A 27,018-nucleotide genomic window follows, 5' to 3' on the forward strand; every position below is an offset into this window, starting at 1 on the left:
GCAATTGTGTATGGTGTGATTATTTTTGAACTGAGGGTTGTAGAGCTGTGCACACAAACCTTTGACCACATGCAGCTTTTTTCCTCTGGAAGATGAACAAAGACCAAGGACTGTTCCTTGCAAGAGATTGCCTGAGACAGGAAGGGGGTAGTACAGTCTTTCCTGTATCACTGAAGCATTTGTTCATAACCCGGTAAACGTCAGCGCTCTGTCTCTGGGGTGCTCTTCAGCTACTTATTTTACTTTTCGGTCTTGTTATTGTTTTATATGAGCATAATGTGCTGTAGATCGATTCTGATCGGTTCATCGGAGAATAGAGATCAATTCTGCTTTTAACAACAGCGGCTCTAAGTCTTCAGCAAAACACATTTCCTGCTTTTATGATAGACTCATAGGTAAGTTCTAGGCTAGCTGCCCTTGAGGACCATCTTAAGCCCAGCCAGTTTCCCTTTTTGTGCTCAAATTAACCTGCCCCATTTGGTTAGAAATTGGCCTTACCCATCCCATGGTCGATAATTATATTATTACCCCTTTTGAGAATAACCGGGATCATACCATAGATAATTTGAGAGGGAGACTCATGCATGAGATAAAGCATTTAGTAGCTCCCTCTGTCCATTAGTAGTACAGGGGCAGTCACAGGGTCATTTTTCTGTTTCCCATCCATGGCTCCAAGTTGTACTTGTGTATGGACAGGGATGAACTTTGTTTTATGTGGCTGTTCCAGAATAATTGTGTCCTGTATGAGGTACACCTGCCCCTCCACTTAGTGTTGCAGAAGAGGTTTAGATCCCTAAGCCAAGTATTTCTAATGATATTTGACGTAGTAATTTGCAGTACATTTTTCAGTACTGGGTCAATTTTTTATTGACGTGTCTTTGCATATCTGTTTGCCCTGCTTGATTCGCCATCTCCGTAGTCCGTTTCCTACATCACACCGATGCCCAAGTTTCTGTACATGCTATTGGGTTTGCATTGTAGTATCATTGCTTGTTAAATGCTTCTCTGAAGTGCATCTTCTGCTGAGATTTCCAGTTTGTGCAACGTGATAAACTAACCTGATTAACAATGTGGTGAGAAAAACCAACATAGTTATAGCGAATGTGAAACTGAAACTGTTTTCTTGTGCCTTGTTTCCTGGAAAGAGTGCCATCTATCCACAGTTTCATTTTATCATTTGAGAAATTTGCACATTAGTCCTTCTCTGGAAAAAGGTTTCATCAGTTTCAAGGGCGCTCATTGTCTTGGTTACTGTTTCCGGAAATCCTTCATTCTTGCCTGTGACATTTCCAGAGTTTCGTTTTGAAGTGTGCACTGTTAGTTTTACTTTGGAGAACTGGGACATTAATCCCCTTCATTTCTTTCACTGTTGATTCTCTTGCCTGTGAGTTCTAACATTCTGCTGATTTTAACCATCTACCGGCCGCGCTGTTCGCCACATTCGTGACACAGAAGGGGTGGAAGGGTGATACCTCCCTCCTTTTCCTGCTCTGTGGTTTTCAGAGCTTCCCATAGTGGGCACTTGGCTTCTAACTTATGTTACTGAGGATTGAAAGTAATTTCCTGCTGAAGCCCCTAGGCCATTGTGTCTACATGTTAGTGTTTCCTGAGATGTTAACTCCAGCAGAGAGTACAAAATTGCAGATTACAGGTACCTGTACAGGACATTAATCATTCCTTTGAAGGCTGTTTGGCCGAGGAAGTAGAAGTGCATTGAATTTTACATGCTGTGATAAATCAGAATTTACACCTTATGTCATTGTAATTTCTTCAGTTTGAAGTTGTTTTGGATGCTGTCCAGTCATGCTGGTATGTGGTGCAGCTTAACATTTTGGCATTTTTTGTTTTACCCCTGGTAATTGTGGTCCACTATCGACAGATACGTTATCCTTTGACCTTCCATAACTCTGATTAGCTGAAACTGACCAGCCCTTTCTTCTACCTATGTTGTCCATGTCTGCTTTATTTACCAGCTACAGTCTGAGAATCTTACACATTTTGTTGTTCCCATTTTGTATTCTCGCCTTTTATCAGCCCTCATTTCCTGTCCACCATTAACCTCTGACTTCTTGGTATCTTTTCCCAGGAATCTCTGTGTTAAATGCATGACATATTCAGAGTAAACAGAGCTCATGTGGGAGACGTTTCTGCTTTTCTTATTTTTGTATTCAGGATTGCATTGCAGGATTTCTAAATGATGTGCTAACCAATGTTGGTAGACAACTGTCTATTACAGACAGCTGGAATCTATTTGTCCTGTGCTTTGCAGCCCATGGATGCCCTAGTGGTAGTTTGGCAGGTTTATGGAGTGTTTCTCACAGGAATATTCATAGATGCTTCTTTGTTTGCTTGGATCTTCCATATTCTGTCCATTTTTGGTCCACCTACCAAGAGCGTGATTGGTTGATTTGGGTGTTGTAAGCTGTCTATCATAATGCATTTATCCTTTCTATTGTGTCCCAAGTCAAGGCTGATAAGGATTTGAGAAAGTCTAGCCCACTTACGTGATTAATGAATACATTTAAAATATTAGTAATTAAATAAATAAGTGTCAGTGGTGTAAATAGGAAGTGGGTTTACTGCACCTTGGAACATCTGTGTCTCAGAGTTTGAAGGCTACTTAAAACCCAAAAAGTCAGTGGATGAGAGATGTTTTAAGCAACTTTGGGGGTTCATCAGAAGACTACAGATTACACTGTGGGTGTGTGTAAATTACTCTCGGGGGCAATGAAATAGTTGATCCTATTGGTGATGAAACAGTTCATACTGTTGTGTGGCTGCAGGTGTTACTGGTATTGTTGACTGGGGTGAAAAAGTTCAGTCATTCAGAATGAAACATTGTTTTAATGAACCAGCTGTATTTGCACAGTTTTGTTAATACATATGTATCTCAAAAGCTGAATGCAGGAGTCACCTTTCTGAATTTGTCAAACATATTAGACGGATTCAGTTGCATACAGTTTATTTAGTTGTATTTGTTTAACAGGTTTAAGCATTTATCCATGTGGACCAATTTCAGACTCTGCCCAGGATGTTGTAAGAGACATAGTACAAGACAAAAAAAAAAACACCCAGACAGATGCACACACAAGTGTTCATTATCCATATATAAAATATGCATGCAATTGTTTTCATGTAAGTATGTCAGATTTGTAGTAGCAAAGTCAGTAAATGTTTAGTCTTGTCTTACTAACATCCCCAAACAGCTGTAATATTAGGATTAAGGGCTTGGCATAATAGTTAAGTTGTTTACCACACAGACATAAAGTAAAGGGTTTGAGTCTCACCTTTGGAGGGAAATTGATTTGACTTAAAATAGCCTGCAAGTGCAACTAGCTTGGTACTTGCCTATGAACCTATAAAACCTATAATATTGTTTCATTAAAAGCCAGGAAAAAGGTAAACAACAAAACAAAAAGGGAAATCTGTGTATTAGTTAAAGATTTGCTGGTTAAATGGCAGTTGGTTTAGGATGACAATGCAGTTTGTTAAATTGTATTTAAGAGAAAAGGTAATGTGCGGGCTTCCTCAGTTGGGTATGTTTGTCCCATTTAAACTGTTGTGTGTTTAATTTTCATTCATGGACAGGGTTAATAGTGCAGAATATGTACAGGATGTCAGAACAGGAAATGACTGCCAATTTAAAACAATAACGTCTGATGATTGCCATTTAAATGTTTTTTATTCTTTCAATCTTATGTGTGTGTGTGTGTTTGTATGTGTGTGTATCTGTACATTAATTATTTGGTATTGATTAAAAGGCAGTTTGCTTAGAATGGAGATGCAGTTTGTTAAATCATATTAGGAGAGAGGGTAAGGTGTGGGTTCCTCAGCGGGGTATGTTTTGTCTCATTTAAACTGTTGTATGTTTAGATTTTATTTACATAATGGGTTACTAGTGACAAAATAGGTCACCAAAACAGGGAATGATTGACAGTTTTAAAACATAAGATCCGACAGTTGACATTTAAGTGTTTTTATTCTTTCAACCATATATATGTATACTGGATGTTTTCATCAAACTATTTTATTTGTTAAAATGGAAGTTATCAATTTATTTGATCGATTTCCTGTTTTGTCATGTAGTAGTAATTGTTTTGTGTGAGATTGGCTAATAGATTTAAGGACGTTTCTGCTTTTCCTTGCTGCAGTGTGATCTCAGAGTTGGTATATTTAAAGGACCACTATGGGCAAACAATGAAAAAGCATATTTTTTTTATCTTGCCATGATTTACTGCACCTCCTAAAGCTGCCTGCAGTAAAATAAGTACTCATTCTTAATTCTATTTTTTTTTTACTCTTGTCTGCCCTCATGGGGGTAGACATCGTGATTCCTTTGGAAAGCTAAATCTGTCCCATAATGCACAGACTGAGAACAAATAGCCCTACCATTTGTTGTCAAACTAGACGTCCATTCACTTAGAATGGAGCACCTGAAAAACAACTGCCAAGTTTGAGAGTCTGCAGCTCGTGTGTCATTGACTGGTATGCACTGAGTTTTACAAATGTTGTTCCTACTGATGTACTACATTCTCTGAAAGAAACTTGCAAAAGTGTCAACAAATTACTGAGATAAAAAAGACTTTTCACAAGGAGCAGTTTTGCAAGTTTCAATTCCTGGCCAAGTTACTCCTTACATCTCCCTTCCTTCAGTGGGCTACAGTCTCACATTTCCAGTTTGGGTAGATTCAACTATTTCGTCAGCTTTGCATGACAATAGACATAAAAAAAATACAGCCTGGTGTGCCACTAAAACTGTTCCCTTATATGTCTCTTCACTTCTGAAGAGCATTTCCCCAGGAATTAAAAAAAAAAAAAGCACACACACACACACACACACACACACACACACACACACATCAGTCCAGAGTTTGGGCCAATCTATCCATTTCTTATTGTGCACAGTAAAACATTCAGTTTATAATGCGTTCTGGCTGCTGACATGGTTATCTTTACATAGTTATTCTCTTATAGCATAACCTGAACTTATGGTATTCAATGCCAAGCTTTACAACAGTTCTCAATTTCTTAACAATGACCTCCCAAGCCCCTGATGTGACCCAGTACTTTGTCAATATATTGTAAATACATAGATTAATGCAAATATTTGTGCACATATGACATGTACAGTACACATATACCATCATTAAAGCAAGATAAATGCAATATAAATCATATCAATATAGTTATGATTTCTAGTTTATGACCCTGTTTGTCTATGGAAACTTCTGTTTGAATTTATGCTCAAGCAATTCTATATTTGTTGTGCATTATCTTGTTTAATTGTTTCTCAATATTCTAACCACTGTATGCTGCATCAATTGTAAAACTCTGATTTATTTTTATTATTTTTTTATAATTGTTTACTATGTATCTGGAGCTTTTCTCCCCAAGCCTCCACTGAAAACTGTCACCTTGTGTCCAGTCGCACTAACCTGGTAAACAAATGGAAAATAAATAAAAAAATAAAATATACTAAGAAAATCAATCAATATACCGTAGAAAAATGCAAAACTTAAGAAAAAAAAATGTTTCCCTGAAGATGTCATGAAAATCCCACTCACTTATTCAGATATTATGGGCAAGCATATATATATATATATATATATATATATATATATATATATATATATATATATATATATACACACACACACACACATTATAACGTATATAATATATTAGGCACAACAACGTACCCTATACACTAGTCATAGGTGACTCTATAGTCAGCCACACTGATGTCCCACTCACCAGGCTAAACAAGGAGAAGGTTACTGTCGGATGCCTGTTAGGTGCCAGGATCCGCCACATAACCCACACACTCAGGTCAGTCCACAAGTACAAATATGATTCCGTCATTGTCCATGTTGGTGTGAATGACCTGAGACGTACCTCCCTGGACTACATGAAAAGAGACATGGAAGAGCTCTCCGATCTTGTAGCCCAGGCAGGTATGACCCTAGCCCTGAGTAGCATTCTGCCATCACCCAGAATGATACCACAGTACAAGGACAAAATGATTGACTTCAACAATTTGCTAAGCTTCTGGTGTCATTCTAAGGGGATCTAGTATCTGTCTGCCTGGGAGGACATGGTCGACAGACCATGATGCTTTGCTAGAGATGGCCTGCACCTGTCGCCCATGGGATTCCAGATACTGGCTAAGGCTCTTGCCGCACCAATAGTGCCTTTTTTAGACAAGGTTCAAATGACAATTTCACCACCGTAACAGGAAAAGGCAAGCAAAAACTGAGGGTAATGCTACTCAATGCTAGAAGTCTAAATCTCAAAATGCACTCACTCAAGGCACTCCTTAAAATGGAGAACATAGATATTTGTGCAGTGACTGAGACCTGGTTCAAGACTCCAAAGAGCACCCCTGCACTACCAGGCTATAACTCATACCACACTTTTCGGCCACGTAACCTGGACCGGAACACCAAAGGCGGAGGTGTGTCCATATTCATTAAGGATATCCACATCTCCAGGCTAGTTGCTCAGCGTAATGCATCCGAGGTTATCCAAGTGGAAATAACTCCGGGCAAACCTGCAATCCAAATTGTAGCTTGCTACAGATCCCCCATCATGCCCCAGGATTCCCACTCCTCTTTTCTTGATATGCTGGAAAATATTAGGGTTCAACCAAACACTGTAATAATGGGCGATTTCAACTTCCCCACCATTAACTGGGAAAACTACTCATGTACCAACTACTTCGCTCAGCGCTTTCTGGAATTCATAAATTCCAGTGCCCTGTATCAACTTACCCCCACCCCCACCAAGGATAACAATATCCTAGACCTAGTCATTACCAACATGAGTGACCGGTGTTCCACACCCGAAGTCAGCTCCTCGTTGGTCAGATCCGACCATAAGCTAATCACCCTAGATATCCACATCCCACCCCCACCCCCCATTAAGGAAACCACAGTAAAAAATTTCTCCAAAGCCAACTTCATGCTTCTTAAGACAGAAGTGGCGAACTTCATGACACCCATGCAGATAAACCATACAGTTATGACTGCTGAATCCTACACAAATGCACTCTATAAGCACTTACATGAGTGCATGGATCGTGCTATCCCAAACAGAACTTAGAAGCTAGCCTCCAAAAAAAGGAAGCCAGTCTGGTGGTCCCCTGCCATAAACAAACTGTACAACAGAAGGAAGAAACAGTTGCAAGAGAGAGTAAAATCCCATGAGTGGTGGAGCTCCCTGGTCAGCCTCAGTAAGAAGCTGAGATCCCTTATAAGAGCCTGCAAAGCTAGCTATGAAAATAAAATCGCCACTGATTCTAAGGACAACCACAAAGCATTCTATAGCTATGTCAAGAATCTCAATGGCAACAACCAGATCTGCTCTGAGTTACAGCACAACGGCATGAAAATTACAGAACCAATTGATATTGCCAGCATCCTGGCAGATAGGTTCAGTGCTAACTTTACCAACCTCTCACATCCTAAAGGGCCCATATCTATATAGGAGGAATGCAGAGTCCCTGTAATCACAAGTACACAGGTAAAAGCTGCATTCTCTAAAGCCAAAAACACAGCATCCATAGAACTGGACAACATCCCAGGCTGTGTTTTATATGAACTTCAGAAAGAACTGGCTCCCCACCTATGCACCATGTTAACTCATAGCCTCACATCAGGCTTTGTGCCCACTGAATGGCGCACAGCAACAATTACCCCACTCCACAAAGGGGGATCCACCACTGATCCCTGGAACTATCGCCCTATTAGCCTGATGAGCCTGGTCTGCAAAGCCATGGAACATATCACCGTGGAACTCAAAAACAAAGGCATTGGTAACCTCCAAACTCTGGACCCCACCCAGTTCAGGTTTGTGAAAGGCATATCATGCATCCTGAACCTAATCAACTTCTTTGAGGCAGTCACCAAAGCCGTAGATGAGATTAAGGTGACTCACACAGCCTATCTTGACCTCGCCAAGGCTTTTGACACCATCCCCCATTCTGGAATTATAGCTAAACTCACTAAACTAGGTATAAATCCCTACGTCACAGGATGGGTTGCCAACTGGCTCACTGACAGAACCCACACTGTAAAAGTTGCAGACTCAAAATCTGACATCAAACCAGTGACAAGTGGAGTACAATAAGGTTCAGTCCTGGGACCTCTCCTGTTTGGTATCTACTTCTCTGAAGTACAGGCTAACACAGAGGGCCTCTGGCTAACAAAGTTCGCAGATGACTGCAAACTAGGAGCCATAGTCGAGTCTCCAAATGATGTGGACATCCTACAGAAGGGCCTCTCTGAGACAGATGCCTGGTGTCAGAGCCATGGCCTCATGCTCAATGCCAAAAAGTGCATTGTCTTCCCCTTTGGTAAAAACTCTGCACCCATGAACTACCACATAGGCAGCAGTCTACTTAACACTGAATGTGTGATGAGACCTTGGGACCCAGGTGGACAGTAGTCTCTCCTTTGATAATCACATTGCCACAGTAGTCAGGAAGCCCTTCTACGTGACACACTTCATCACAAAAGGATTCTCATCCAAGAAAAAAAGAGGTCATTGTTCCCCTCTACTCAACACTCATTAGACCCATTATAGAGTGCAATGCCCCTTTTAGAATGTACCTTACAAGACATTTGCAGCAGCAGCTGGAAAGGCCACAGAACTACCTCACAAAGAGGATTACTGGCCTCAAACAGATGCCCTACACTGACCATCTCAAAAAACTCCAGCTTTACTCCATAGCATATCGCCTACTCCGAGGTGATCTCTGCCTAACATATAAAGCTATGTCACACCCAGAGCTGTTGGACATGCTACACCTAAAGAAATCCCAATCCCTCCGAGCTACACGCTTTAGGGACCTAAACCTTGTCACCACAATAAACAGGACATGCTGGAGGGATAGATTCCTGTCCCAGAGACTTCCCATACTCTGGAACAAGCTACCCATCTATGTCAAGCAAAGTTCTATTAGCACTCTTCAAGAAAAATCTTTGAGTCGATGGGAAATAGGAACTATACCCCGGGGAGTCACTTGTGTGGCTCTGCTCGACAGTGGCACAGGAAAATAACTTTCTTGGGTGGCATAAGCCAGGGAACCTTGTTGGCTAGGCTTACTTAGGCCCTTGGGCCAATAGCCTAGTACCTACCTATGAACCTATTATTAGACTAAATACAATATTATGTAGCATTGAAATGTGCTGACATAAGGGTGACAATTCATTATTTACTCATAAAGCAACTGTCAGAGTGGAAAAGTTCAAATAGTGGATAAAGAGGAGGAGAGGAAGAGAAGAAAGAGTGAGAAAAAGTATTTGTTAGAAGTAATAATTAGGGTAGATATGGGAGGCAGGAGAAAAAATGAGTAAAATTAACATTACAAGTAAGAGAAACGAAACCAAGGAAAAGAAGAAATAACATGGACAGCGGGATTTACTGTGTGTGTGTGTGTGTGTGTGTGTGTGTGTGTGTGTGTGTGTGTGTGTGTGTGTGTGTGTGTGGTGTAAAAGACCTATAAAGCAAATATGCACTGATACCTGCTTGCTGCCCTGCTGAGGGGGACACTTGTGCAAGTGCAGTGGGCCGGCTCCAGTAGGAAGGGATGGCAGCATACCTCTCAACATCATAGAACAAGAAGTCTGGACAAGGCCATAAATAATAGGGGACAAAGGCCCTAAAATTGGGACAATTTATAAATATTGCACTTACAAACTTAGAAAGTTGACAAACAGGTTTTGCATTAGATTGAATTTTTTTAAGGATATGAAGTCTGAAAATCAAATGCCTGTCAATTTTCTGACTTCAGTGTTCCATGATTTGCCAGTAATTTGACAGAAAACTTAAATTTTATGAAAAACAGACAAAAAATCTGGACTTTCTGCAAACATCTGTACTGTTGAGAGATATGGATGGGAGTCTTGAACCAACACCCATCAATCATTTTCATTTGTTTGCCAAAGCCATTACAGCAGTGTTTTGCAGAGAGGTGGGAAAAGCCTTAAATTTGACTGGTATGTTGTGTGGGTGTGGGTAGCTGTGTTTGTGGAAGGTGGAGGTGTGCCTTTGTAAGTGTGGTGCAAATGTTATGGATTATGAAATGGAGAGATTGAGTAAAATTGTGTTCAGTGAAGTCCCTAGCAATTTCATCACTGCTTGATTCAGACATATACATCCCCCTGTGTTTGTCAGTACTATGTTTGAGTGCATTGTTTTGGAGTGTGGTATCACTGCTACAGCTGCTGCTACTCTTTTAATACAAGTATCTGCTTTGGAAGTTTCCTCCCGGAGTGTGTTGCTGAGAGGATGAGAGACATGCTACAGGTATACAACTAAAACAAACTAGATAAACCAATGGTAAGAAAAATCACTAGGTCACATCAGTGGCGTGGGAGGTCATTATTAAGAAACTGAGAACTGTTGTAAAATTTATCATTAAATACCATAAGTTCAGGCGCGTTTTTTTTTTTTTTTTTTTTATTCCTGGAAAATGGTATTCGGAAGTGAAGAGACATACAAGGGAACAGATTTAGTGGCACACCAGGCTGTGATTTTTTTTTTTATGAATATTGTCATGCAAACATGACTAAATAGTTGAATCTAGTAAAGCTGGAAATGTGAGACTGTAACCCACTGAAGGAGGGGAGATGGGAGGAGTAACCTGGCCAGGAACCGAAACTTGCAAAACTGCTCCTTGTAAAACTCAGTGCATACCAGTCAATGACACATGAGCTGCAGACACTCAAACTTGGCAGTTTTTTTCAGGTGCTCCATTCTAAGTGAATGGAAGTCTAGTTTGACAACAAATGGTAGGGCTATTTGTTCTCAGTCTGTGCATTATAGGACAGATTTAGCTTTCCAAAGGAATCACGATGTCTGCCCCCATGAGGGCAGACAAGAGTAAAAACAAAATACGATTAGGAAAGAGTACTTATTTTGCTGAAGGCAGCTTTGGGAGGTGTAGTAAATCATGGCAAGATAAAAAATATATGTTTTCTTCATCATTTGCCCGTAGTGGTCCTTTAAGTTGCACGAGATGGAGGGGTTGTCACCTCTAACAAAAATACTTGTTTTGGTGCATTTCATTTGTTTTTGAGTAAACATTTTGTACGTGTAAGTTGATCGATGGAATGTTATTCAGGAGAGAGCTTTCTGTCTTTTATGTGTACACACACACACACACACACACACACACACACACACACACACACACACACACACACACACACACACACACACACACACACACAGATGTTAAGCCTTAGTTAAGGTTGGAGGTAAAGGCCACTTGGCCCTAACCAGTTTGTTCCCATTTCCTTACCTACAGGAATAGGACTTGCTTAACCAAGTGTTTTTTTTCTTTCATTTTATGAATTGCTGTGCGCATGCATGTGTGTCATATGCATTCTTGTACTTCACACCATTTCTGTATCCTCAGGAAGTCTTTTCTCAGGCATCCATCAAACTTATTCATGTGTACTGGTTAGAGTTGAATTTGTTTTACAGTTCTCATGCTAGTCAAATTTTCGTCAGGCCACAGTACCAAACTACTTCCCTTTTGGGCCTGGTCTCACCCTTTCACTGTTTTATCACTGCAGACTATTTATGTCACCATCCCACAAACACCCACATCTTTTCTTTTATTTCCTTTCGGTTTTAATCCAGACTTCAGTGAAATGTGTGTTTAGTTTTTAGATGTTGATAAACCACATTTACCTCTATGTTTACTGACTTTTCTGTTGTAATACTCTAAATTGTATTAGTTGTACTTAAAAGTGTACATACATACAAGGTGAACAGTGTTTCATGTCATTTTTTCATACTTTTTCTCAGTAAACTCCTGGGTTGAGTCTGAAATGTGTCTATTGGAATCAATGTAGGGACCTATCTGTCTTAAAAAAAGGTGCCATAGTACACACATAAAACTCAGTAAAATAAATAAATGATAACTGAGCATGCCACTAGTTCACAATTCTTTGCTTTAAAATGGGCCACTGTTTTCTTTTTTAATTTAGTTATCATATGGTTTAAAAGTGGGTAAGCAGAGAGGTCTGGTTAGATGAATGCGGCTACATAATATCAGGCATTTCCATTATGAGACATGATAAGGGCCCATTAGCAGTACTGTGTTACAGTTCCAGGGCCCATAAGCAGTACAGAGTTACAGTTCCATGGCCCATTAGAAGTACTGTGTTATAGTTCCAGGCCCCATAAACACTACTGTGTTACAGTTCCAGGGCCCATAAGCAGTACTGTGTTACAGTTCCAGGGCCCATAAGCAGTACTGTGTTACAGTTCCAGGGCCCATAAGCAGTACTGTGTTACAGTTCCAGGGTCCATTACCAGTAGTGTGTTACAGTTCCAGGGCCCATTAGCAGTACTGTGTTACAGTTCCAGGGCCCATTAGCAGTACTGTTACAGTTCCAGGGCCTATTAACAGTAGTGTGTTACAGTTCCAGGGCGTATAAGCAGTGCTGTGTTACAGTTCCAGGGCCCATAAACAGTACTGTGTTACAGTTCCAGGGCCCATAAGCAGTACTGTGTTACAATTACAGGGCCCATAAGCAGTACTGTGTTACAGTTCCAGGGCCCATTAGCAGTACTGTTATAGTTACAGGGCCCATTAGCAGTACAGTGTTATAGTTCCAGGGCCCATTAACAGTACAGTGTTATAGTTTCAGGGCCCATAAGCAGTACTTTGTTACAGTTCCAGGGCCCATAAGCAGTAGTGTGTTACAGTTCCAGGACCCATAAGCAGTACTGTGGTACAGTTCCAGAGACCCATCTCAAAAGATATAGGAAAACACCAGTTAAATGAAACTGCCATTAGGTTTACATGCCAAAGATTTGTAGAAAAAGATTTAGAAGAGCTTTAATATTCGTACTATTGAGGAAGGGGGAGGGATTGTAATAATCAAAATATCTTTCTCCATCATGGGATTAAATAGCATCTTTCACAACATGAGATGTGTTAGAACAGGAAGCCATGGTTTGAAGATACGTGGCTTGGGGCACTGTGACAAAGCATTTTATTTTCACAGAGAGGTTAGTGTATTCGTAGTACAGGCTTCTTTATCAGGATATGGAACAGTTTCTGTGAGGACACATGAAACTGAGGAGTTGCATGTAATCTGTGGAGGAGTTGTAACTTATGCAGTGGTAATAGTAGCCCCATTGAGGTGTCAGGTGCAGTGTGAAAAGGTGGCAGCTTAAAACTGATAGGATGTCTGGTTACATCCTGAGGGGAATGCAGTCTAGCAGCGGGGAAATAATTCTGTCACTGCACAGGGCAGTTGTCAAGCTTTACGAGTGCTGTGTGCATTTCAGGTGCCCTCACATGGATAGAGATGTACCAGTCTAATGAAAGTAGCTAAAGTCATAACAGGTATGGAGAGACTATACTGAGAGGTGAAGATCCTGGAATGCTGCTCACTGCACAGTAGGGGGGGATGAGTAAACATCTGGGTGCACAAGTTCAGGAATGAAAATTGTGCAGGGATGAAGCAGACATCGGTTACAGAAAAAGGGTTCAAATTGTAGCCTTGATGTGAGGCAGCATTACATCATAGAAAGTGTGGTCAGTCCTTTAAATGGTTTCCTGAATGTTTGGAGGGGTATCATTTGGCAGTCACAGGACAGAAGTGTAGAAGAGGAGAAGGAACAGGAAGAAGTGAAGGGCAGCTGTAGGACTGAAACTGTACTAGCCGGCTAGATCAACAAACTGTGGCCAGTCAGTACTAATGATACAGTGTCTTGTAATGTAAGGCTTGTGTAACTAGCAGGTGCAAGTGATTTGTAGTGGCTGTAGCAGGATCTGAATTTTGGCACTATGCACTTCAGTCTCTGGGCTACAGTTGGCTGTTTAATGTAATTTAATGGCTTGTTTTATGCAGTGTTCAGTACAATGTTTCTGCTGTTTACTGAGGAGCACAAATTGTAGCCGATTCTGCTTTTAGGAAAAATGTACAGAATTTAGAGAATGAGGCCAGGTTCAAGGAAAATCTGTGCATCATCTGCTGTCTGCAGTAGTCATAGTTGTGCATTGAGAATCATATCCTGTATTTATTTTTGTCCTTCCTGCGTAATATTCATGTACCCCTCCCTCTGCTACCCAAGGGAGGCCACCCACAGCAAAAAATAAAACATTTACAGGCTCATTCTATACTGTAATTAAAAAGGGTCTTGACGGTAGAAGTCTACCACAGAGGCTTACTTGTTGTGGGTTTGCAGGATAGGCTTGAGAAAGATTTGTAAGTAGCTGTTAAATTTATTTTTAACTCCTGGATTTTGGGTTTTTTTTGTGCTTCCTTAGCAGAGCCACAAGTACTCTGCAGTCTGATGGTGTCCTTGTGGTGGTCAGGCCTCTGAAAAAATCCTTTCACAGTGTTGCCACTTAACCAGCATTGCAGTTTTACAGAAATTATATGTTTATGTAGAAGGCAGCGCAAAACTTTGTAAGCAGCTGAACCCACATTTAGCAGCCCCCCCACACACACACACACTCACTGTGCCGTTCTGGTATTCAATGGCTGCAGCAGTTTAAAGCACAAACATGCCTGAAGAGTCGGTGATGGTTTTCTTCTGCCTTGCCCCTCCCCCTCCTCAAACACACTCGTGCAAATGCACACCATGTCCTCATTGCGTGCACTTTGATGCAGGGCAGACCTCCCTTCACTCCGCTGATATTGATGCCCTTTGCCCAAGCTCAGTATTTGATGTGTAGCAGAATTATGCAAACTTCTGGTCCAAATGTATTTTTATCTCCCCAAGTAAAGAAATCTGTCTGCTGTCATCCCCACATGGATTCCTAACCCTCCAACTGCTAACCTTGAATCGGCATCTTTCATTCCTTTACCTTCAACATTCTTCCAGCAACACGGACTTCTTCCTGAACTGGACTCCACCCAACTTAGTTCCTGCCAGCAAAATGAGTTCTGACAAAGTTAAAGTCACTGATATCTGTGAGACTTAGTACAGATAAGTTAACCTTATTATTTTGTTATATTTTAAGCCCTGGTTTTCAGTGCTGCACAGCTATGAACTGTTCCACTGTGTTTATGCATTTTTGTTGGAAAATAAGCAGTGCAGGAACAAGGTGGAAGTTTAGGGAAAGGAATTTCCCTTACTTTGTTATACAGCGGTCTCCAGTTAGTATACATAGGTACTGATAGAGGTGGGAGTCATAGCCTCCCATATGAGGAGGTGTGGAGGCAGAGCTCCCCCCCTGCAAAGAATGTTTTAACAGTTTCACAGTGGTTTTCAATTTCATTTGTTACTTTGAAATTGCACTTCATTGTTCGCACTTCTGACTCGAACATAACATTTGTAGCATTTTTCAGTCTGCATTCATCTTGCATACTGACTACAAAATCACCTTTGTGACTAAACTGTGAAGTGATGCTTCATATTTCAGGATTATAATCATTTTGTAAATACTCATGCTAGGGAGTTGCAAATACTGCTGTTAAATGTATGAGACTGTAATTTAATTCAGTAAACATTTCCTTACAGCTTTACTAATAGTAAGCATTTTTGCGACACGTTTGCAACATGCTGTCTGCAAGATTCCTCTTGGAGCAGGTACATTGACCTTGCATGTTTCGTATCGCAAAAGCTGATTTCTAACATGCAACACCATTTCATGAAGTGACTGAAAATGCACTTTTTAAAATGGAATTGTGCAGTGATACTTTGGACTTCCTGGACAGTACACCGAAATACACTTGAAAGTTTTGTCCCGGGATATTATTAACTAGCAAAGTTAGAAGTCTGCATTTCCTTTTCTAACATCTTTACAAACTTTCAACATTTTACACCAGATTTGCAATGCAAATGACATTGACAGCCTTTGCCCAAGCAAACTTCCTCTGTCCTTGTACTTTTCTACCCTTAAAGGGTATTTTGGGAAAGAAACATTAAAAAAACATTAAAAAAATAGCAAGTGCAAAATTACCATCTGAGATAAAAATGCAGAGTAACATTTCAGAATTTGTAGGGTATAGCCCTTAGGATGGCTGTTGGGAGCATTTGTCCCAAACTGTTAATTGCTAAACTTGGGTCTGCATTTAATTTTGTAAATACTATTTTGTCCCTCATTCCTCGAACATCTAGCCCTCATCCCCTGTTTGGCCCTTCCTTTCCCCAGTTACTAATGTTAATATGAAGTATGGGGGAGTCAGGAGAGATCTTAAGGTTATGGCGGTCATTCAACAGTGGTTATCCAATTTTCTTACCCCCTCCTTTCTTTGACCAGGTCAGATAATGTTGTGCCCCTCATAGCCGGTGTAGGAGCACACTTCTGCACACCAGTATTGCTCAGCTGGAGGTGCGCGTTCCTGCACACCCATACCGCTCAGCTGGAGGTGCACGTTCCTGCACACTCATACCACTCAGCTGGAGGTGCACTTTCCTGCACACCCATATTACTCAGCTGGAGGTGCCTGTTCCTGCACACCCATGTTACTCAGCTGGAGGTACACGTTCCTGCACATCCATACCACTCAGCTGGAAGTGCACGTTCTTGCACACCCATATTACTCAGCTGGAAGTGCACGTTCTTGCACACCCATATTACTCAGCTGGAGGAGCCTGTTCCTGTACACCCGTATTGCTTAGCTGGAGGTGCTTGTTCCTGCACACCCATATTGCTCAGCTGGAGGTGCGCGTGCCTGCACACCTGTATTGCTCAGCTGGAGGTGCACGTGCCTGCACACTCGTACTGCTCAGCTGGAGGTGCATGTGCCTGCACACCTATATTACTCAGCTCGAGGCGCCTGTTCCTGCACACCCATATTGCTCAGCTGGAGGTGCGCGTACCTGCACACCTGTATTTCTCAGCTGGAGGTGCATGTGCCTGCACACCCATATTACTCGGCTGGAGGTGCATGTTCCTGCACATCCATACTGCTCAGCTGGAGGTGCACATTCCTGCATACCAATACCGCTCAGCTGGAGGTGCGCGTTCCTGCACACCCTTACTGCTCAGCTGCAGGTGCATGTTTCTGCACACCCATATTGCTCAGCTGGAGGTGCATGTGCCTGCACACCCCATGCTTTGCAGACGTACTAGACTTGTGCTGTCCAGCAGTCCAGTTTACAGGACCTGCATTTACATTAAGCTTTTGTGGCAGAACTCAGTTAAGTCCTTTCTGTGGGAATGGCAGGTGGTGATGGATGCCGTTTCCATTTGTCTTCAACTTGCTCCTTCAGCATCCAGGCCTCTAGAGGGCATCAGGTTATCTAAAGTGCAAGTGGGGCCAAAACTTTGTGCTCTGTAGCCAATCCTGTGTGTCTGTACTTTGGCAAATATTTCCTCATAACGTTTTAAACATTTTTACACCAGGTCTGTAAAGTGTCATCTGTGGCACCTCAGTTCACTGTTATGTAGAAGGAAGCACTTCGGACACACAAGACACGGTGGTGCAGCACCACAGTGTCACCTATCCGGTGCAGCACCACAGTGTCACCTATCCTCTGAGTGCCGCTGCGTGATCCTTGGCATTTCACATGTGCTGTTCTAGTACCCCAGAGCCGTCTACTCATTCCTAATTATTAGTCTTAACTGCTTTTTTTTGTCTCTGGAAGTGTTCACTTTGAAGATGGGCAGTCTGGTTAAAGACCATTTTCAGCCGCAGTACGGGCAAAAAGCCCCAAAACCAAATAAAGCTGACTTCGCAGACATATTTATTCTAGCTGCTATGGAGTCAAACCCAGGACCTACTGCACATAAAGCTAGAACTCTACCCATTTAGTTACTTGGATATTCACATTGGTCAGATGCATACACCACCATTATCTTATACGTATTCATTCATTTCTGTATAATGGTTCGAGACGGAGAGTTCTGCCTGATACACTTTATATACAGATGTTAGAGAAAAAAACATACACAGTAGGCAGACAATAGACTATACAAACAATTTGAGCTGAATGAAACAGCAATATTTAATGCACACTAGACAAAAGTAAAGCAGTTGTAGTTGGAACAATCTAAGAGGTATCAGAAACCAACCCTGCCCCCAAGGAAAAAAGGAAGTAAGAGTTTTTGTTGCACTTTCAGTGCTATTTTACGTCTGCAATCTAGCATCTAACATTTAATTCTACTCTTTGGATGACATTTCCATGTTCACCACACTCTTGTGTAGGATTCTTTCAGTTAATCCACTTTTCCTCCACATGTCAAAATTTTGCTTCTTAGGTTAAATGGTCTGATGTGCCCCTTTGTTTGTAGTTTGGCACATTTCTTTGAAATGCACCCATATAACCTGTCTAGTGTCTCCTGTCATAAGCTAAAGCAGTGTGCTGTGTTTAAAGAGGGCGACTACTGCCATCTTGTGGTAAATTGTGAAACTTTTTTTAGCCTTTCCTTTGCATTTCACAAGTAGACTGTATTTTATTTATTTTTAATGTCTGGGAAGAGTCTCCAGGCATTCCTTTTTCTCTTCTTCAGTGATGCATATCACTCCGTTTCTTTTAGAAGTTAGGCTTTAACAGCAAGAGAACAACATGTGTAGTTTAATCAGCCTCCTTGGGTATTTGCATAATTTGCTTAATTTCTATCAGTTACTGGGAAAGTCCGACTAGGATAAAACCCTATTTTCAGAGGAGGCCCGTGGAGGAAAAGCACCACGTGTCTTACCAGTTTTAACATGTATGTAAAATACAGCTACGTTATATTAGAATGCAAAATACAGGTAAGTGCACATATATATGAGAAAAAAGATTTGCACAAGCTCACTTAAAGATAATGTAGAAACAGAGCGTGTGCGTAGCATTAGTTTAATTGATCTTTCAGATTTTAAGTTGTGAATTTTCCCAGACTTGAACAGCAGTGCCTTGTATGTGTAAAGTGTCATCTGCTCCCATTTTGTTTTGGTTACACTTGCTTTTATCCGTCTGGCAGCTTCATCTGTTAAAAAAATAATACTTTACAAAACCAGTTTTGTAATTTCTGACACACGTGATTGTTCTTAACCTCTCAATTCATGAACTTATTAAAAAAAAAAAAAGCCCACATGATTGTGCCGAGGCATAGCATCCGTGTATGTTGCTAGCTTCCTGGAATCGCCCACTGACCCAGGTAAAAAAGGGATGAAAAAGACACTGACATTTGGTGGTGGTTGACTGACTTTTGTTTTCCAGAGGAGGGTGTATTACTCATGACAAAGGTGACTACAGTGTAAGGCTCAATGCTGCTGTGGATTGCTTGACTGTCTGCTAAGTAATGATCAAGTCTCTTTAGCCAGTAACCAGAGATAGGTGCCAGAAACAGGTGAAACTCAACCAAAATGTCCAAAAACAAATTCACCTTGTAGCCAATATCCTCCAACCACAAAGACACGGTTTATTATCACAATAAACAACAAAATGTTAAGCGCTTTCGTCAGTTGACTTCATCAGAACAATAATACAGGAAAAAACACTCAAGTATCAGCCATTACCCCCAATTAAAAATCAATTAACCAATCATCAAAGCAAAACAGTTCTAAAGAAAAAAATGAATAAATAGGTAATAGAAAAATAGATTATAAAACTACCATATAAAAATATATATTATATGATAATGATTACAATAAATATGATGTCACACTATAATATAGTAAGATGTAATAAAACCTAAAACATAAAACATATTGCCTTTCACAGTTTATAAGCTCAGATTTAATGCTTACGTGGTCATTTAGACCAGGTGGGACAGTGGCATTCAATTCTAATTGCCATCTAGCTTCTGCCCTTAAAAGTTGGTTATTCCAATCCCCACCTCTTATATCCTTACCTACCACTTCAAGAATACCAAACTGAAAAAAGTGATCAGGAAAAGCTTTAATGTGTTTAAATAGTGCGGTTTTTTTATCATATTTAGAAATGCTATATAGGTGCTCATAAATCCTCCTACATAACTTTCTTTCCGTCTTTCCTACATAATATTGTTTACACGGCTGGCATACTGCTAAATAAACAACACCTGAAGTGTTACAGGTCCCTGTTCTGAAACTCACTTCAATATTGTAAGGTCCCAACAGCACAGACGGGGTACTAATAATGTATTTACAATAATCGCAGGCGCCACATTTAATGGTCCCCGTGTTATTGGTTTTCCTTGCCTGCCCATGATTTTCCAATAAACTTTTTAAATTCCTGTTAACCTTATAAGTGAAAGAAGGTTTGTTGCCAACAGTAGACCATAATTCCTGATTAAACTTAAACATACTCCAATTATTCAAAGTAATATTTCTAACTTGGACAGATGCTTCACCCTCCATCAACACCATGGATTTAGTATAGTCCAAGCCCGTGTTGCTAACTTGTACAGGGGTGATCTCAGTGGTACCAAGTAATGGTTTAAATCTCAAACTCCATTCTTTAACCACTTGTTCCTTAATGTCGTTCACAAACTTCAAAGGATAACCCCTAGCTCTAAACATGTCAACCAACTTATCTGTTTCAGAGATCACAAAATCTATGTCAGAGCACATTCTCACAACACGGACCATTTGTCCCTTAACTATGTTCCTTTTAACATAGTAGGGATGACAACTAGAAAAGGCTAGATAGTCATTTGAAAATGTCGGTTTCCTGTAAATACAAGACTGGAAACAGCATTTACCAAGATCTTTATACAAAAATACATCTAAATAGTTGATATTAGAGTACCCGAAGGAACCTGTAAATTTAAAATACTCACATCTGTCGTTTAAAAACTCCATAAAAATATCATGAGAACCAATCTACCTATAAAATAAATAATCAAAAACCTAAAAACCTAAGATAAACCAACCAATTATCTGTAAAAAAAAAAAAATAGTTCTCCATTTATATTATACTGTATATTTATGTATTACTATGAGTATTTAAATCTGCTATAGTGTTGCTTTAAGGAGTGAATTTAATGAGGGAAGTAGCAAGTATAGTCTGTGCTGGATTGTGGGCCTCACAGGCTTGCAGCATTACATTTTAAGGGGTCTCTCTATTTGTTTTGACAGTAGATGTGAGGACCTGCAGCTCCACCGACCTTGACTGTGGCACAAACAGTACATTAGCAATTAGAGTTTACACCGCCCATGCCTTCACCATTAACACAGTACATTAACGATTAGAGTTTATAACTCCCATGCCTTGGCTGTTAGAGGGAATGTGCAACTTACTGGGCAAGTGACAAACTCCACTGTGTGAGTTAGTTGGATGAAAAAGAATTAAAAAAAAAAAAAAAAAAATTTTAAAAAAACTGCTTAGATAGTAATGTAGTGCTTAAATTAGTGTTTTATTTCCCATTTTTATTTTCAGGATAAAGGGATGTCAGTAGGAGTAAGTAACATTATTGGGAGTGTAATGTATGGAATGTACAGATCACATTCATAAGGTGAGGAACACAGTGTGGTATTGGGCATAAACACTTACAGTTATTAAAAGTAATAAAAAAATGCATTAACAACATGATCCAGAGCACTTCAAAGGGCACTACATTTTGAAAAAAGATAGTTTAATACTCTTTAAAGAGATCCCTGTGTTAGACCTTTGGGGGTGTTAGGACATATATAGGAGGCAAGACCTTTTATGTTTTACCACCTTTTAGTGACCTTAGGCCATTATCCTGTGCTGTGGTGCTCAAGAATCATGGTCTTCCATCTTTCAGGAAGTACAGAGATTTTTATCCGTGGCTCACTTCCCCAAAGTGGCTAGACATCATACTGTCCATACTGGCACCTTGATGACCCATGCTTGCTTCCTCATATGAAACCTACTTACTGCTGCTACAGTGATAGCTGCTTGGGCAGTGAGCATACCCTGTTTTTTGTAGCCGTGCATCCTTCACAGGCTGTCAGTAATGCAGTGGACAGGGCTGCGTCCCTCCCCGGGAGGGGCAAACAGGCATCAGGATTTCACTGCTACTCTGTCTGTCCAGCTGCAACAGTGCTGGGGGTTACTGTTTGAGCTCAGGTTGGCTGTGTTACAGTCAGGACTTTCTCTACCGTAGAGGAAGTGTATTGCCATCATTTTTGCCACACAGCTGTTTATCTTATCTTGAATATATTTTATAACCCCATCTCTTCCACTTCTCTTCCTGTTCACCCACTTCTCTTCAGTAATTCCAAAGTTTGACAGTGACCGTAAGTGGGTAGGGAATTAACCACCATGTCTGAGATTAGTACCTTGCCATACCTTTCAGGTTAATCTGTTTTTACTTGGCTGCTGATGTTGGTGTGGTTTGCATGATGTATTGAGTATGAAGTGAAAATGTATTCTGTGTGAATTTACTGATAGAATTGTCCATTTTGTGTGTTCTTTGCCCACAGCATCGACAGCTTCTGAAGGACAGTTTTATGGTGGAGCTTGTAGAAGGAGCTCGGAAACTGCGACACGTCTTCCTTTTTACTGACCTGCTTCTCTGTGCCAAGCTCAAGAAACAAATTGCAGGGTAAGGAGAAGCGTGGGCTGCAGGCCACATTCCTGTCTGTGGTTTAGTCTGTAAATGTGCTCATGTGACTAGTACTACCCAGCACAGATACCATCACACGCATCTACATAAGAACAGTCGCCAAAATGTCATCACCCAACGTGGCCATTTCCCTTTGTTTGTCCCTACATAAAGAGTTTGGTTGTTGTATGGCATTGAACATTGCAGTTTATAGCCTCTTTATGTAATAAATTGAACAAAGTAGTCCAAAGCATATATCACAGACCCCTTCTGTTTCATCTTTAGTAGGCAGGACTGACAAACGATGCTGATAGGATGGGATCAAGCACCAGCTGTAGAACATTTGGGTGAAAACCAAGTAAGTAAATGCTGCAGTGCAGTGAAAGTAACACAAAGGACTTCAAATGGGTAAAAATGGGGCAAATTTATTGTAGGTGGGGAGACGCCCCATGTAGGACCTGCGGCCCCTTTTACCAAAATTAACTCCATTCTTGGTGCATGTTGGGAGAAATGGATGTTTCAGTCATTGTAGTGACCAAAGTCAGTGGACAGTTTGTATTGCTAAGCTGCATTCTGTACTTTGTATTCAGTCAGGTGTCAAACTCCAGTGAGCTTCTGGCTACCCAGAGGTAGCAGACAGTTGTCAAGAAGCTCAGAGCTTCTCCTCTTGGCAGGTCATTATGATTTGGCGTTTACTTCAGGGTTTGTATTGCTGTTGTGGAAAGTGGCAGACACTGCAAATACCCCAAGAGGTGTGGTATGAATGATCATATTTTGTGTTTGTGAGATACAGAAGTACTGGACTGGAGAATTGCATAACACTTGCACAACGATCTACAGTATTAACACAGCGCATCAGTGACTACATCCATTCACATCTGTATGCTGATCAACCTCATCCACATACATATGTACCCCACATGCCAGTGGGGTGACCTTTGACACCTGTATGCTGATCAACCCCATCCACATACATATGTACGTGCACACCCCACATGCCAGTGGGTTGACCTTTGACCCACATCCATTCACATCTGTACACTGATCAACCCCATCCACACATACCCCACATACCAGTGGGGCGATCTTTGACCCACATCCCAACTTTACTTTTTCAGAGGTTGAGTTGTTTTGTTTCAAACACAGCTCTGAGAAATAGACTATTTCCGTAAATTCACAGTTGTATGCTTTTGATATTATTTACATAATAAGTGTATCGTACTGTAGTACGTAACCGTACAACATCATTATCCATCCTTATCCTGTCCATAAAACTTGCTGGGATTAATTACGGTTTGTCGCCGAAGATGCAGATGATTTTGTCCTGCAGCAGCATAACACTCTTGGAAAGATGTGCACCTCTGAAGGGTATTCACAGAGGATCATACAAAATATGAAGGATTAATATGGGAAGAGGGGAAGGATATAAGAGCTGCATTAAAGAAATTGTCATCATTTACTTTATTTTGTGTGCCAGAGATGTTTTCCACAGATTGAGCTAGCGTGGTTGAAGGTGGTCTGAAGTAAGACAGAAAAATGTTTTGTGCAAGTAGAAGTACTAAGTCTCTGATTCCCTCTTCCAGTAAAATCCAGCAGTACGACTGCAAATGGTACATTCCTTTAGCCGACCTGAGTTTCCAGATGTTGGATGAATCGGATAGCGTTCTAAATATTCCAGTGGTGCCAGATGAAGAACTGGAGACCCTAAAAATGAAAATCTCTCAACTAAAGAATGAAATGCAGAGGGAAAAGGTGAGTCTAGACCATCCTTGGCACTGGAGAACTTTATTGGCACATAATCTCTACTCTGTTCTCTTTCATCACTGTGAGCAGCATTCTCACCATTTATAAAAAAATGATAGTGGCCTCTGCTTCTGTGAGTAATAATAGAATCAGTCATGAAAAAATGCTGATGTCTGGTATATAAACATATTTGTGTTTAAAATTTCTGCAAAGCAACTTATTTTGTGATTTTATTATTTTTTTTTTCATGAGCAAGAGTTTTGAACGGTTTTAATACCATGTTATAGTCTGCTTTTAATGTACTGTGACATAATCACACAGATGTAGCAGTAGAAGGCCAGGCATGGTGTGCAGGTATGTCATGTCCTTGGAGCTGTCTCCAGAGCTGGTCAGACATACTTTTTCATGTACTCCATACCAAACAGATGTTAAGTACTTCCTTTGGTGAAGTTTTGGTTCCAGCAATGTGTGCAAATTTACTTCTGCACACTTCCTTTCTCTGCTTATTTTGGTCAGATTCAGTGTCTGTGCCTTGCAATTTACAGCATTTCTGCATCCTGTGTCACTTAACTAATAGAATCATCACACTTTCACCATCACTCATGTTGGCAGCTGTTTGCAGTCTCTCAGTAGCAGCATTGATTTAAAACTTCTTCCTCCCAGCATTTGTCAGATGTTCTGGTTAGAAGATCATCGAGCATTTTCTTACTTTGCATTTGTACCCTCTTACGGTAAGACCCTCCCAGTCCTACTGCCTGTGAAAAGGGGAGTTACTGTGATGTTTAGGCTCATCGGTAGATGTTCTTACACCCTTGAGCCTCCTAATATCACTGCGTTTGTTGCTTTTCCTTTGTCATGATGCACTACTTTTAATTCTCACTCACTCTTTGTACACTTGCTGATTAATTTAAATCCTTAGTGTCAGTAATTCCTGTCCATAAAGAGAGTCCGGGAGGTCAGAACCTTGGCAGCCTGGATGTAGAAGCAGTGGAGGGTCTATGTTTAGACCCCTCCGTGCTTCTTGGGCATTATGTCAGGTGTGATCATGTCAGTTCCATTCACATACTCGAGGATACAGGTGTTGCAGTACACCTGAGGGTGCGAGTGTTGTAGTGGAAAATGAGGTACCTACTAATGGCTACATAGCTGTTACCCGCATAGACCTTTGCATTTAGCCCTGTTACTATGTGGCTGTGAAGTAGTGGACAGTCCCCACCTGTCAGAGTGGGCCTCCCCATTCTGCAAAAATTCCATGGAATATCCTGACTGTAGACACCTTGCAGTCAAGCTGAAGAGTCTCTTTAAGTTACTCCCTAATTCAGGGTATGTGTACTCTCCCAGAGGTGGATGTTTTTTTTTAAAACAGCTGAAGCGAAGTGTGTAGTGTTCCTCATCCTCAAATTTCTGGAAGAGGAGTTGAGACTCCAGTCCCTCTTGGGCAAGTCCCTCAGCTGGATTGTGCTGTGGAACATGAATGAACAGAGAAGGTGGTACGTACTAGTATTCCCTTTGTAGAGATTTGGTGTGGGTCTTGCAGTGAGCATCAAATCCAAGGTATGGGACATCTGGTTAGTCCTTGTCACCAGGATCATCATGATCATGTTTGTCATCATCATTTAGTGAAAGGCTGAAAGCTACTAAACAGAAAAAACTGATACGGGATTTTAATGACTTTCAAAGGGGTCAAGTCTTCATTTGGCCACGATATCAAGCTACTCAATCAGCTACTACCGAGGCTAAGATGGATAACAATAACAGGCTTCCTAATTCCAACTCAGCATCAGCCAGTGTTGTTCAACCTTTGCCCCAATTACCTCCCCCTTTGCTTCAGGCAGAGGCGATGACATCGACTCCATCATATAACTTGCAAATGGTCAATGATTTGGCGGACACGCCTCCCCCGAATCAGGAAGCATTTACCAACCATGCTTCATCTCATTCCACCGGAGCGATTCCCAAAAATACATCCACAATGACTTCTTCTTCTGGGGCTTTTTTACCGTATTTGAAGAAACAAGTTACTCATTACAACAGAGGGAGGTCTCACAGCAGAGACTCTCGCAAAAGGAAAAATTCATCGGAACAGTTTCCACAAAACAGAAGGAGAAGGAACTGACTCACAGCATTCTGTTTAACCTTTCTAGTGTCTCTTTGGACTCTTCTAGCATTAAGGTCTTAAACAAAGGCCTTAACTATATACCAGCGACTAAAGCGAAATTAACAGAGACTTTGATTGATTTAAGAATGTTTTCTAGAAATCTGTGTTTGAAGCTACTTTTTAAAGCTGATAAAGATGTTGGTCAAGATGTAGCACGCTATAAAGTTAACAGTACATTTATACCCAATATGCCCCCGCATGTTGAATGCTTCCTGAAGGCCTGTGAACATCAGTATTATTTGATGTTCAGTAAAATAAATAAGAAAGGAAGATACTATAATCTTAGTCCTCTGGAAGTAAGCAGCCTGAACTATCTTAAACAGGATTCACGAATAGTAGTGAAACCGGCTGATAAAGGGGGGGGGGGTCGTTGTGCTGGATAGAGAAGATTACCAGAGAGGCATGCACAGCATGCTGTCAGAAGTAGATACATACACATCCATTACTCACAAAGAAGTGTTACACATTATTAGCACGGTCAAGGATACTTTATATGACTTAGTTATGTGTCGTCAAGTTAGTCAGGAGATCTACAATTTCTTATATATAGAATTTCCCACCATACCTACCATCAAAGGCCTACCTAAAATCCACAAGGAAGTAACTCCTATTCCTTATAGACCCATTGTGTCGGGTGACAATTGGGTAACAGCCCATATATCTAAGTTTGTGGAGGACCTATTAAGACCAGTAGTCAGTCAGTATTCTACCATATTAA

General features: G+C 40.8%; 1 protein-coding gene across 1 annotated transcript in view; it reads left to right on the top strand.

Moving 5' to 3' along the window:
• BCR (BCR activator of RhoGEF and GTPase) overlaps positions 1-27,018 on the top strand; it is an 841,427-nt gene that overhangs the window by 633,733 nt on the left and 180,676 nt on the right. Inside the window, exons 4-5 of the mRNA XM_044069810.1 lie at positions 22,278-22,399; positions 23,983-24,151. Of these exons, the coding sequence (XP_043925745.1) occupies positions 22,278-22,399; positions 23,983-24,151 (291 nt within the window). The remainder of the gene's footprint in view (positions 1-22,277; positions 22,400-23,982; positions 24,152-27,018) is intronic.

This window comes from Protopterus annectens, chromosome 4.part0 (assembly GCF_019279795.1).
Source record: "Protopterus annectens isolate FY-2018-M chromosome 4.part0, PAN1.0, whole genome shotgun sequence".
NCBI lineage: Eukaryota > Metazoa > Chordata > Ceratodontiformes > Protopteridae > Protopterus > Protopterus annectens.